A 13782-nucleotide genomic window follows, 5' to 3' on the forward strand; every position below is an offset into this window, starting at 1 on the left:
CAGGCGCCGCGCAGGGCAGCCTCCAGGCTGCAGCGCCGGGCCTGGCGGAAGGCCCCCTCGTGGAGGCGCGGGGGCTGATGGCGGAGCGGGCCGGCGGGGCGCCCGACTAGGCCGCAGCGCCATCCGCCGCCATCCGCCGCCATCCGCACGGTGAGAGCGGCCCCGCCGCGCCGCGCCCGCCCCGTGGCGGCTGCTGGGTTGGGGAGATGCGGGATGGGCCTCCATTTGGGGCGGAGGGAGCGGCTACGGGCCTAAGAGCCGCGGGTCCCTGGGGGCCGGGCCGTGACCCGGAGCCCGCCGCCCTGCCCCGGGGAGCACGGCCGGGCGCCGGGAGGGCCGCGGTGAGGCTGGCAGCGGCTGAGGGCCGGTTCCTGAGGCCCGCGGAACGAGCCCGGGCGGCTTGCGAGCAGCGGGGCCTCCTCCCGCCTTAGCCCCGGGGGACGGAATCCGCGGAGGAGGCAGCGGTTCGTTCCCCGTGCCCGGTGGAATCATCGGCTCACGCGGGGTCTGTGTTTTCCCCCTCGCAGACTCGGTGGAGCTGAGGTGAAGCCAGCAGCCCGTCGCCAGGATGTTTCTCTACAACCTGACTTTGCAACGCGCCACCGGCATCAGTTTTGCCATCCATGGCAACTTCTCAGGTAACCCCCCCGGTGCCTCCTGCCAGGCTGCCGGGTCAGAATCGGGCCGGTTCTTTCCTTGCTGGCCGGTGTGATGTTCCTTAAACCTTCCTTGCTGTCCTTTAGGAACCAAACAACAAGAAATTGTTGTTTCCCGCGGCAAGATCCTGGAGTTACTGCGCCCTGATCCCAACACGGGGAAAGTTCACACCCTGCTGACCGTGGAGGTGTTTGGAGTTATCCGTTCCCTCATGGCCTTCAGGCTGACAGGGGGCACCAAGGATTACATCGTGGTGGGCAGTGACTCGGGTCGAATTGTTATCCTGGAATACCAGCCCTCCAAGAACGTCTTTGAGAAGATCCATCAGGAAACCTTTGGCAAGAGTGGCTGTCGCAGGATTGTCCCTGGCCAGTACCTGGCAGTGGATCCAAAGGGTCGTGCTGTCATGATCAGTAAGTCACCCTGCCTGGTTTGTTGTTTCCTCCTGTCTTGGGGAGTTTTGGGAGGGAGATTTTTGGCCAGGTGTGGTTGGAAGTGTTTCTTTTTTGAGGCAGTTTGTTGAGGTGATGAGAGGTGTCCAGGAGAACACGGGGTGTTCAGGGCAGTTGGTGCTGATGGGTTTGCACAAACTAATTCTGGGTTAGAGTGGTTTGGGAAGGGGTTCTGAGGGGTGGTGTCTGGGAGAGGTTTCAGGTGGTTGGGATATGTGGTGAGAAGGACACTGAGGGACCAGAGCATGTCCAGAAAAGGACAACAGAGCTGTGGAAGGGTCGGGAGCACAAGTCTGAGCAGGAGCAGCTGAGGGGGCTGGGGGTGTCCAGCCTGGAGACAAGGAGGTGAGGGGAGACCTGCTGGCTCTGCAACTGCCTGGGAGGTTGGTGCAAGGCAAGTGCTGGTCTCTTTTAAAAAGCAACAGGAGGAAATGGCCACAAGTTGCACCAGAGGAGGTGTAGGTTGGATATTAGGAATAGTTTCTTCACAGAAAGGGGTGTCAGGCCCTGGCACAGGAAGGTGGTTGAACTTCCATCTCTGGAGGAGTTCAGAAGCTGTGTAGATGTGGTGCTGGGGGACATGAGTTAGCTCTGGACTGGGTAGAGTTGGGTTAATGTTTGAACTTGATCTTAAAGGTCAGTTCTAACCAGAAGGGTTCTGTGGTGTAGTCAGTCAGCTCCCACAGCCTGAAGTGATGAGTGAGTTCATGTCTCTTCTCTGAGATGGATCCTGGAGACATCTATATTCATTCCTGATCAGGCTTCACACTAGCAGGACCCTTGAGTGACTTATTGTAGTAAGTTTTACCCTGTCTTAGTTATGTTGTTTCCTTTCTAACAAGTCTTGTTTCCACTGGTGGGAAGGTCCCAGTTGTGCCATTCACGTTCATAGTGAGAAGTGGTGGTTGTTCCCTTGTGGCTTCATGAGTTGGGCAAGAATACCTTTCATTGAGTCCCAGATCAGTTTGGGTTGATAGGAACCCTGAAGATCATCTAGATCCACCCCCCTGCATGGGCAGGGACACCTCCCACCAGCCCAGGTTGCTCCAAGCCCCATCCAACCTGCCCTTCAACACTGCCAGGGATGGGGCAGCCACAGCTTCCCTGAGCAACCTGGGCCAGGCTCTCACCACCCTCACACCAAAGAATTCCCTCCTCATGTCTCACCTCAATCTCCCTGTTCCAGTTTTCATCCATCCCCCCTTGTCCTCTCCCTCCCTGCCCTTGTCCCAAGCCCCTCCCCAGCTTTCCTGGAGCCCCTTCAGGCACTGGCAGGTGCTCTAAGGTCTCCCTGGAGACCTTTTTTCTTCAGTTAAACTCTTTCTGAAGGAAAGGTCTTCTTGCCAAATGGTTTCAGATGGTGGGACGTCTGCCTGCTGCTTTCAATTTCTTTTTCCTTCCCAGCATCTCTCCTGTGGTGCAATGAGTGGGCAGCTCAGCCTGTGGTTGTTGTTGGTTGAACCTTGGGCTGGAGGAACGTAGCTCAAGGTCAGGGTTGGGCTTTAAAGAGCTGGAGTTGTCTTTGTGCTGTTTAAAAATGAGACATTCCAAGTTAATGGATGCCCTGGAGATAAATACCAGTGGTGAACTCGAGCAGCAGCAATGCTGATGTTCTCCTTCCTAAGTTGTTACCTCCTGGGGTTTGGTCAGGTGTGGTGAGCAGGGGTGTTGTCCTCTCCTGGCAGGTGCCATCGAGAAGCAGAAGCTGGTGTACATCCTCAACAGGGATGCTGCTGCACGCCTCACCATCTCCTCCCCCCTGGAAGCCCACAAGGCCAACACCTTGGTCTACCACGTGGTGGGAGTCGACGTGGGCTTTGAAAACCCCATGTTTGCTTGTCTGGAGATGGATTATGAGGTGAGAAGAAGCTTCATTTCCCTGAGATGTGGTGTTTGTCTTCTGCTCTTCATCTGGCTGTGGGGTTGAGGAGCCCTGGCTACTCTTGTTGGCTGAGGCAACTCTTAATTTGCCATGAGCTTCCTCCCTTTTTGTCCAGCCTTCTTCAGAACATGCAAGTCTCTTCCGTCCTGGTGGTTCTTAAATTCCTGCCCCAACTCCAAACGTGCCTCTTTTCTTCCTCTGAACCTGATTTTTTTAAATATCTGCCAGCAGTTCTTTTGAACTTCATCTTAATGTTCCTCAAAACTGCTTCCCTGTGTCTTGTTGCTCCTCCTTTAGTTCCTTCCAATGAAAGGCATCTTCACTCCTTCTGTTCTAGGAAGCAGACAATGATCCCACAGGAGAAGCAGCAGCCAACACACAGCAGACCTTGACCTTTTATGAACTGGACCTGGGTTTGAACCACGTTGTTAGGAAATACAGTGAGCCCTTGGAAGAGCATGGCAACTTCCTTATAACAGGTACTGCATTTTCCCATGGATCTGCTTTGTTCCTTTTCCCCAGGGACACAGAATCAAGAGGCTTTACATCTTTGGAGTTGTTTGAACAACTGGGCTGTTAGTAAAAATTAATTGACCTTGGAGTCAGGTGGTTCAGACATGGAAATGTGCATGAGCTCAGAGCTGTGGTTTGAAAGTGCTCCTCATCTCTGGAGATGTTCTGGATATTCTCTGGTTTCTGGAGCTAAGAAGTTTTAAATGAGCTGGTGGCAGATGCAAAACCACCTCTTGTTAGGTAACACAGAGGTGCTGTTGTACTTCCCTGGGATTCCATCAGCTTATGTGCATTCAGCAGGTGAATCCCTGAGCTAAAAGCCCACCTGCAGGGGCTGGATGCAGAGCTAACCAAACACTTCCACCTGGAAAATGACTGTGGATTCCTCCCCAGGCACAAGGGAAGCTGAGCTGGGAGGGTTTTTGCTGCACCTTCCACAGGCAGCTGTCAGACCCCAAAAATAGGGCTGTTTCTGACCACTACTGCTATTGTGATGATACATTTTGTTACCCAGGGATAGAAACAATAAAAACATTTTTTAAAAACATCCTCTAAAAAAGTCTGAAAACCATCTGATGGATTTTTTTTGACAGCAACAAATGTGCTGGTAGCCCAAGGCTTGTGTTTAACTGACAAGTTGCTTAGTGTGGTAATTTGGGAGTGTGGTTTTTTTAGACAAGAACAAGACATGAAAGCTCAAAAGACTTGGTCTGAAGCTGCATCCTTCCTGTTTCTCCATTCTGGTCCCCCAGTTCCATCTGCCCTGTTCTGAGGCCAACACAGCTGCACATTCTTCTGTCTTACCCTTGGACAGGAGTAGATTTTTACATGCAGGGTGATCCAGAGTACTGGAAACTATGTTGTTTGAATGAAAACCCAAAGGAATGTTCTGCAGGCAGTGAGTCAGACCTGTGCTCAGGGCTTTTCTCAGTGTTTCTTTTTGTGTTTTTCAGTTCCTGGTGGTTCTGATGGACCTAGTGGGGTGCTGATTTGTTCTGAGAACTATATCACTTACAAAAACTTTGGTGACCAGCCTGATATCAGATGCCCAATTCCCAGGAGACGGGTGAGAATTGTGGGATTCCTTTGTTTTTCTCAGTGCTAAATGAATGCTGTTTGCTTTTCAAGGTTAAAGGAGGTTTTAAAGTAAGGAAAAAGGAGTTAAAAGCAGGTTGGGTCCATCATCTGCCTTCCTGGTTGTGTTAGGTAGCAGGCTGGGTGTAACCTGAAGTGATGAGTTTGGTTCATGTCTCTTCTCTGAGATTGATGCTGGAGAAACTCCAGAGACTCTGATCAGGCCCTGTGGTGACAGCACTGGGGATGTCAGGATGACTGGAGGGGGTGAGTCTTGGCTGCCATCCTGTGTGCAGGTCAATTGTCAATTCAGCAGCTGCTCCCAGGCATCTAAGGCTGCTTCCTCCTCCTCTGGTAGATCCTCCTGTGCTTTGATAGCACTTTGGACCACCTGCTGAGGTTCAGGTGCTCAAAACCAGCTGCATGTGGGGATGTGCTCTGTGGTAAAAGCCTCCTTGCAGTGGACAGTGAGGTGGATGGAGAGCTGGCTGTGGCAGAGCTCAGAAGTTGTGATCAGTGGAGCAGGGTTGAGTTGGAGGCCTGTAACCAGTGGTGTCCCTCAGGGGGCAATAAGTCTATCCAGTCTTATTCAACTTACTCATCAATGACCTGGACTATGGGCCAGAGTGTGACCTCAGCACTTTCACTGATGATCCAAAGTGGGAGGGGTGGTGACACTCCAGAGGGCTGTGCTGCCATCCAATGTGACCTGGGCAGGCTGGAGAGCTGGGCAGAGAGGAACCTCAAGAGGTTCAACAAGGGCAAGTGTAGGGTCCTGCACCTGGGGAGGAAGAACCCCAGGCACCAATATATATTAGGGATGGACCTGCTGGAAAGCAGTTCTGAGGAGAAGGATCTGGGAGTCCTGGTAGGAAATGATCCAGGAGCCAGGAATGTGCCCTTGTGGCCAAGAGGGCCAATGGAAGAGGGCTGCCCAGGGGGGGTGTGGAGTCCCCTTCTCTGGACATATTCAAGACCTCCCTGAATGCAGCCCTGTGGGGTGTGCTCCAGGTGATCCTGCTTTAGCAGGGGGTTTGAACTAGATGATCTCCAGAGGTCCCTCCCAACCCTGACAATTCTGTGGTACCATCAGCTCTTGAGGCACCTGTGAAATGGGGGTATTTCAGTCCGTGGAAGCCCAGCTGTGCTTGCCAGGTGATTCCTATCCACTAATGACCTCCACTTGCTTTCTTAACAGAATGACTTGGATGACCCAGAGAGAGGTATGATTTTTGTCTGCTCTGCTACACACAAGACCAAGTCCATGTTCTTCTTCCTGGCCCAGACAGAGCAGGGAGACATTTTCAAAATCACTCTGGAGACTGATGAAGACATGGTAAGAACAATAAGAGATTCCTCAGTCAATTCTTTTGCTTCCCTGAAGCAACAAGTATTTAATAATGTGGTTTTAGTTGGGTGATGGCCCATGTTTTATGTCATTTGTAAGACAGTTATACCCACAGTTGGAAATGCTGTGTCCTTTGTGTGGAGACACAGCACAATGTTAGCCAATTCCTGTGACAATTATGCTGCATGGTCCCTCGGGCACATTTTAGATGTTCTGCAGGTGATTCTTCCTTCAACAGATGTGAAGTGTGGTCCATGGACCTGCTAGGATTTATTCCAGACACTATTTCTGGGAAATTTAGTTTCTCTTGATTACAGCACGTGCTCCTGGTTTCATCTCCTGATTGGGTATTTAAATGCTGCAATCAGTCTTTTTGCAGATGGAGGTAGTTGGGTTGGTGCAGTTAATGCAGGAGTAGAAATGTCTTCTATGAAAACAAGTTGAGAGAGCTGAGGGTGTTCAGCCTGGAGAAGAGAAGGCTCCAGGGAGACCTTAGAGCACCTTCCAGTGCCTGAAGGGGCTCCAGGAAAGCTGGGGAGGGGCTTGGGACAAGGGCAGGGAGGGAGAGGACAAGGGGGAAGGGATTAAAACTGGAAGAGGGAGATTTAGGTTGGACATGAGGAGGAAATTCTTTGGTGTGAGGGTGGTGAGACCCTGGCCCAGGTTGCCCAGGGAAGCTGTGGCTGCCTCATCCCTGGCAGTGTTGAAGGGCAGGTTGGATGGGGCTTGGAGCAGCCTGGGCTGGTGGGAGGTGTCCCTGCCCATGCAGGGGTTGGATCTAGATGATCTTGAAGGTCCCTCCCCACCCAGACCCATGTGGGATACCATGAGTGTATGAAATAACAAGCTCAAAGTGGCTTGTTGCTGCTTCCCCAGTATTTTACAACAATGAGATCTCTGCTGCAGTGAATCAGTTGGGCTTTTTGAGTAAATTTGAGTGTTGCTCCTTCATCTGCAGATGTCACATTTGGTCCAAGGGATGATTATGTAGCATCTTTAATGGTCTTGAAGATGGTAGTTGGATGTTTCATCTAGAGCTATTGTCACCATATCAAATATATCAATTTACCCAGGGCAGTGTTAGGGAATGGGTGGTGGACACTGAAGCACATCTTTTCTTTTAGGCAACTTGCTGTTTTCACAGCTGTTCTTTTCCAAACTGACTCAGTTTTACCAAAGAAAAGGAAATCCTGAGATTAAAAAAACAGGCTGACTCCAGTGTTCCAAACAGGGCTTTGTGATTTATAACCTGCTGCCCCAAATTACTGATGTGGTTAGGCCTGGCCTGCTCTCTTGCTTCCTGTCTTTGGAGAGAAGAGCCAGGCAGCTTTTTTTGATTACATCAGTTTTTATGTTTGTTATTATTACTAAAGCTCTAGTTCTTTGCTACCACAGTCACATTTTCCTCTCCTTTCAGGTGACAGAGATTAGACTGAAGTACTTTGACACAGTTCCTGTTGCTGCTGCCATGTGTGTGCTGAAGACTGGGTTTCTCTTTGTGGCATCTGAATTTGGAAACCAGTGAGTAAACAATTTGACAGGTTTTCCCCCCCAGAAAACAATCTGTTCAGCACTGACCCTCTAAAGACAACACCTCTGCCTCAGTGGGTAGAATAATGCCTTGTTTGTGTGACTTGGTTCAGACTGTGACCAAATGGGGGAATTCTCTTGTTGTTTGAACCCAGGTTAGATTATTATCATGCAGGGAACAGCAGATAACATGTTGTTGCAGAAGGTCTTGGAAGAATTGAACACTTGGAGTTCATCTAGGGCCCATCATCCATCCAGATTAATTATCCTACAATCAGCTTGTTCAGTTTTCATTGAGCTTTGACGTGTTGTGGCTCCCTCAGAAGAAGTGAGGGTTTGTTATCAGGAACTCTGGTCCTTTCCTTAACAGGTGTGTACTTGAGGGCTTCCTCGGCTCATGTTTGGGGTTCTAGAATATTCCAAAGACTCAGTGATGACTTGTCACACTTTTAAGAGGGCTGGAAAGGGTGTAAGACTCAGGAATGGAGATTCTTACTCTTTTTCTGACTCCCATCTGCGGTCAGCCACCTGGGGGAGCTCCATCCTGGAGAGACTCTGAATCCTGTTCAGTAATCCAAGCTCTTGGGAAACCATACTCATTTCAGCCTTATTAAAACCAGGAAATAAATCAGTCTGTCTTTCAGGTTTTTTCCTTTTTTTTTTCCCCTCTGAAGTTTAGCTTGATCATTGTGATATTTAGGTTCCTAAAATAGAATAGGGAATGTGGCTGAAAAGAAAAAGGTGGGGAGTGTTCCAGTCAGGTGGGTAACTGTGGAGTTGTGGGCTTGGCCTTGCTCTTGGTCTCAGCTCTTTCATTGTGCTTTGGCTGTAACACAAGGGTATCTGCAAGAGTATAACAGGGAAACCACTAAAACCAGTGACAGCTACAAATGTTGAGGTTCTGGTGGGGTGTTTGGGGTTGTTTTTGGCCTCTGATTCCTTTTAAACATTTTGTCACCAAGAAGACAAGCCTAAATTTTACTTAGCTGGATAACCTAGGGAAGGATTTGTCTCCTCCTCACTGCCTGAATATTTGGCTGAGCCTTTCTTGGAGAAGGCAACACAAGCTTAGCACTGAACATATCCTTGCTTTCTGTTTCAAGTTACCTGTACCAGATAGCTCACCTGGGAGATGATGATGAGGAGCCAGAGTTCTCTTCTGCCATGCCTCTTGAGGAAGGAGACACCTTCTTTTTCCAGCCACGACCTCTCAAGAACCTGGTGCTGGTGGATGAGCTGGACAGTTTATCTCCCATTCTGTGCTGTCAGGTATGTTGCCATCAGCAAGCTCCCATTCACCACACAAGTTTTTCATTCCCAGGGGGTTTTAACATTCCCAGAGCAGTAGCATGGAGTATGTAGTTTGATTTTCTCTTCCTGTGACTGTTGCTTGACACTGTTTCTCCACACAGATAGCAGATTTGGCCAATGAAGACACACCCCAGTTGTACGTGGCTTGTGGTCGGGGTCCCCGCTCATCTCTGAGGGTTCTAAGGCATGGACTTGAGGTAGGACTTTCAGCACTTCAGAAGAACAGCTTGAGTGGGAGGGGCAGTGCAAGATGATCCTTGAAAATAAGGGTGCTGAAGTGAAGGGATCCTCCTCCTGCCACACACTGGAGAGAGCAGCTTTCTTCAGGCTTGCTTCTTGGAAGTAGGAGGGCTGTGCTGTTGACTCTTAGAGTCTCAAAGACCATGGCTGCCCCAACCCTGGCAGTGTTGAAGGGCAGGTTGGGTGGGCACCACCTGGGCTGGTGGGAGGTGTCCCTGCCCATGCAGGGGGGTTGGATCTAGATGATCTTTAAGGTCCCTTCCCACCCAAACCATTCCATGATATGATTCTATGACTCCAGCCACCTACATGTTGTCTCTCCTCACACTTGGGTGCATGAAGCTGGACCATTCCCTGTGTCTGCCAGCTGCTGCTGGGGGGTGGGTGACCTTGTTTTCAAGCTGATCATCCAGAGCCTTATCATTCCTGGATGTATTCTACCCTGTAGCACATCTGGTGTGGGGGGAGAGGATCAAAATTGGGAATTATGAGCTTGCCTGCCCTGTTGTGGGAAAGCTTAGAAGCTGCTGGTGGTTTGAACATCTGTCTGAACATCTGTCTGCAAAAGAACCTTGTTCCTGTTGCCTTGTAGGTCTCTGAAATGGCTGTCTCAGAGCTGCCTGGTAACCCCAATGCTGTGTGGACTGTGAGGAGACACGTTGAAGGTAAGCAGCATTTTCTTCATGTACAAGGAGGTGATAATGGCTTGTGGTGTGTTTTGTTTGTTGGCTTTTTGTGGTTTTCTGTCCAAGGAGCTGGGAAAGGTGCTGCAGGATGGTTGGGAGCCATCCCCAAAAGGAACATTTTGAATCAGCAACCACCTGTTTAAGCTTAAAAACCACCCTCTGCTCCCCTAGAATTGTCACACATCCCTTTGACAAGAAGCACCTGCATCCATCACCCAGTATGCTGAATTTCTCATCCTTTCCCTCTTCCCATAAGTTCCTGCTCCAACATCAGCAGGCAGTGATGATGCTTTTTGTTGGAGCACACTCACTAATCTTTCTCTGTGTGTTGACAACTACAGTAATCAGCTTTGTGTGAGAGAGTGGGATCCAAATTATGGAACAAAGCAGATAAATCAGCAACAGTGTCTGTATTTTATTACTTCCTTCTATGCATATCTGCAAAGAAAACAGTCTCTTTGGGTTAGGACATGCTCCCTATTCAAAAGCCCAGCAGTGTTGAGGAGACTGTTGATGCCAGGAAGGTCAGGATTTGAAATTGGCAGAATGTTCTGGATTGCAGGCTTGGGTTTTGTTGGTTTTTTCCTGATGAGAAATAATGGGTTTGCCTTCCTGAAGTACAAGAAGAAATGTCATCCCTTGGCCTGCCTTTCTCTTGGGGGTGAGAACAAAGTGCCTCAGAAACATCTAAAGAGCCTGAACTGAGGCTGTTCTGGGTTCTGACAGTCTCATGAGGTTGTTCCTGAGTCTGGGCTTTGTATGAAGTTTGCAGAGATTTCCTGTAGGATTGTGCACTGGATATGGAAATGCCAGTGGAGACCTTAGCCTGCAGTGGTGTCTTGGTTTTAAGCAATCATGGAATCCCAGACTGGTTTGGGTTGGAAAGGACCTTAAAAGATCATCTAGGTCCAACCTCCTGCATGGGCAGGGACACCTCCCACCAGACCAGCCCCAAGCCCCATCCAACCTGCCCTGGAACACTTCCCAGAGTAGTGTGTCTTCTAGGCAGAGCCAGTAACCCAGTGGGAATTTCAGACCTTGCTGTGGAGTTGACTTTATCACCTGAAACCTGTCACCTAAGACCTTCCACCAATCCCTCTGCTCACATTCTGAGGCTTCTGAGCAGCAGGGAAGGAGCTTTGAGCACAAAGTGCCTTCGTGTTTCCCAGAAATAAAAGGGTCAGAAGGAAAGTGTTTTCACAGTTCATTGCAAAAGTGTCTTAAGTTTTTCTTCCAAGAGACATTCCAGTTTGTTAGAGACAAACCTTTGCTCCTGCCTTCTGAAAAAGGAGTTGGTAACATTTCTTCCCTCTGAGAGGTGGAGCCTTCTGACATCACCTTAGGGTTTTAAAACCTTTTCTCTTGTTGTTCCTGAGGATGACTCTGACTTTCCAGGAGATGGAGGAATCTAACCTACATGGAACAGACCAGTCTTGCTGCCTCTTTTTTTTTTTTTTCCCCTCCTCCCACATTCTCCAGGTTTCAGGATGAAGATCTTCTCAATCATTTCAGCAGGGCTGGAATCTGTAGCTGTTGTGAACCCATCCTACCTTTTGAATCCAGTTGAAAGTTATATAAAACCCATCCCCAAGTTACAACTCATCCAGTTCAGAAACACTTTTAGCAGGTTTCCATCCAAAAGACTACAGAACCTTTCCAAACGTGTCTTTTAACCCTGAAACTGCCCAGGTGCTGGTTTTGGAGTGTCCAGATGGTAGCATGGAGCTGCCAGGCTCTTCCTTGGTGCCACAATGTGTGTGTGCTGCAAGGCCTCTGTAGGACACCTTCAAGTTTGCAGCCTTCAAAGCAGATACTAACCCTGGCTGGTAGGTGGTGATTCACACTACCAATACCAAGCCTCTTTTTTTCTTCCACAGGTGGCTGGTGGTGGAGGTGCTGATCCCCACAGGTGTGTACCTACTGCTGGGGGCTTCTATACCCTCCCACAGGTTAACCACAGAGAATCCCCCAAATCCTGGGGCTGCTTTTTTTCTGTTAAGCTTTCCAGTAAATTCATTCTAGAAGCTGTTGTGTGGTTGGAGGTGGTAGATGGAGGTGTAGGTGAGGAGTAGAAAGCAGCTCCCATTCTATCTTGTGATCTTTGGGGAACAAAATCATTGGCTGTGTCTGTGCAGAATGGTCAGTTTTTGCCAGAATCAGAGGTGTGTGTTTCAGGGGTGTTTTTAGCTCCCTTCTGGCCTGAGGTTTGTCTCCTAGCTACTTTGTACAGACCTTCCAGAGAAAGTGGAATGTGCTTGAAGCACCTGTAGGTATTGCCAGCCCTGGGATTGCCCTGTGCTTATGGAATGTGTCTGCCTATCAGGCAGAAGTGGATGGGGATTCAGACCAAACCCTCTTGCCACTCCATCCTGAGGTCTGGAGGAGCTGGATGGCTCTTTGCTTCCGTGAGGAGAGGTGGGAGCTGAGGCTTTGCAGTCTGCAGTCCCTGCCTGGCAGTGTGCAGTCACAGCTACTGAGTCTCCAGGCAGTAGTAAACACAATGTGCCCAGGAAAATGTGCTGTCATCCCATCACTGTCTTACAAGTGAGAATAATCCTGGATTTTGTCTCTGCTCTTCTGGTTGTTCACCAAGCTTCTCTGAGCTACTGGTGACTACATTTATATCAGTGCAAATTCAGATGCTGCAGAGCATGAGCAAGCTGATTCAGGCATGGATGGGTGTGTAGGAGTGGAATTCTCATGGAGTAACTCAGACTGCATCCCTGACAAAGACAAAGGAGGACAGTAGTGTGGAGCTGATGGGCTGAGATGTGGTGTTTTCATGACTGCTCATGAACAGCTGCAGAAAGCTTGTGATGAAGGCACAGGAGAGCAAGTCCAGCTGTGGTTCTTCAGAGTCATTGAAATGTCTGTTACTCACTGGAAGGAGCTAACTGGAGCAATTAGAACAGCAGTCAGCATCTCTCAAGTCTTGTGTCTGCATACAAAATAAGACTGATCTGTTCAGAACTCTGGGCAGCCTCATGTTATGCTTGGGATTGTGCAGAGCTAAGTAGGTCTCTTTTCATCTTTATATCTGAGAACACTTCCTAGTGTGCCCCAGGGAATTTAGTCCTCTTAATTTCAACGAGGCTGCTGGATTTGTCTAAACCAAAATTGTATTGTTTGAATCTAGTTGAATGTGTCTCATTCACAGGCTTTATCCTGGTAGATGAGAGCCTTTATTTCCAAAGCTCCAGCAGAGAGAGGCATTAAGCAGCACTGCTGGACTTCAAGCAGAAATGCAGTTGTCACTATTATTGACACAGGACTTGAAGACACTGATCTAACTGTTAGCCAGGGAAAAGAAAGAGCTGAAGAAGTATGAAGAGGTAGGAAGGAGTTTTCTGTTAGAGCAGGACTAAGGAAATCTGGTTGGCTTTCAGATGGGACCTCTCTGTCCTGCTCCAAATCACATGGCTGAGCCTCCAGCTGGGACAGAGGGGGTGGTTATCACAAGAGTGACAGTCCCCAGGGAGGAAAGCAGCAGCTCTCAAGAAGTTTGGAAAGCAGTGATGGTCTTTGAAATGGAATTTTTCAAACATCCTGTCTACAGGGTATTTATGAATTAGATGCTTTAGCCTGTGAACTGCTTGACATTCTGGGTAAAACCATCGAGGAATTCTTGTAGACTTCTGGAGCTGAAAAATGGATGCAAGTTTGTGGGAGAAGCTGCTGTTCAGTGTAGGAAACAACCAGTGTGTAGTGGTGTAGGTCTCACCAAGCTCTGCTTCTCGTGTTAGAGAAGTTCTGTGAGGCCAAGTGTTTAAATAGTTGATGTTACTCCTCAGTTTCCTTGTGCAGGTTCAGTTTGTGTTGGTTTATTTCCCCAAGTGGATGCTCTCCTGCCTGTGGGGTTCAGGAGCATGTTGGAGGTGACAGGCTGTGACCCCTTAATAAAGTAGTAACAGAGTTGATCCCACAGACCACTGTTGGGACAGCTTTAATTACCCAAAGCTCGTTAGTTTGACCAGAGCTGTGGTCTGTGTACCAGATGTTGGAGAGAAGAAGGATGTTTTCTTTCACTTGCATATTTTCAGCTCTATGTAAGAGCTTTGTTACAAACGTGACACGGCAGGTTTGGCAACT

The 13782-nt window shown here is 49.1% G+C and overlaps 1 protein-coding gene and 1 non-coding gene across 2 annotated transcripts in view; both read left to right on the forward strand.

Annotated features, from left to right (window-relative positions):
- Nucleotides 1–51: 51 nt before the first annotated feature.
- SF3B3 (splicing factor 3b subunit 3) overlaps nucleotides 52–13782 on the forward strand; it is a 32802-nt gene continuing 19071 nt past the window's right edge. Inside the window, exons 1-11 of the mRNA XM_051629196.1 lie at nucleotides 52–150; nucleotides 528–638; nucleotides 744–1070; nucleotides 2795–2967; nucleotides 3329–3470; nucleotides 4458–4570; nucleotides 5777–5914; nucleotides 7344–7447; nucleotides 8560–8725; nucleotides 8869–8964; nucleotides 9600–9672. Of these exons, the coding sequence (XP_051485156.1) occupies nucleotides 569–638; nucleotides 744–1070; nucleotides 2795–2967; nucleotides 3329–3470; nucleotides 4458–4570; nucleotides 5777–5914; nucleotides 7344–7447; nucleotides 8560–8725; nucleotides 8869–8964; nucleotides 9600–9672 (1402 nt within the window). The 5' untranslated portion in view covers nucleotides 52–150; nucleotides 528–568. The remainder of the gene's footprint in view (nucleotides 151–527; nucleotides 639–743; nucleotides 1071–2794; nucleotides 2968–3328; nucleotides 3471–4457; nucleotides 4571–5776; nucleotides 5915–7343; nucleotides 7448–8559; nucleotides 8726–8868; nucleotides 8965–9599; nucleotides 9673–13782) is intronic.
- On the forward strand, nucleotides 1793–1873 carry LOC127389436 (small nucleolar RNA SNORD111). Its single transcript, XR_007890637.1, has one exon. It is a non-coding gene; the product is annotated as a small nucleolar RNA SNORD111 (small nucleolar RNA).

The sequence above is a fragment of the Apus apus genome, chromosome 11 (assembly GCF_020740795.1).
Source record: "Apus apus isolate bApuApu2 chromosome 11, bApuApu2.pri.cur, whole genome shotgun sequence".
Taxonomy (NCBI): domain Eukaryota; kingdom Metazoa; phylum Chordata; class Aves; order Apodiformes; family Apodidae; genus Apus; species Apus apus.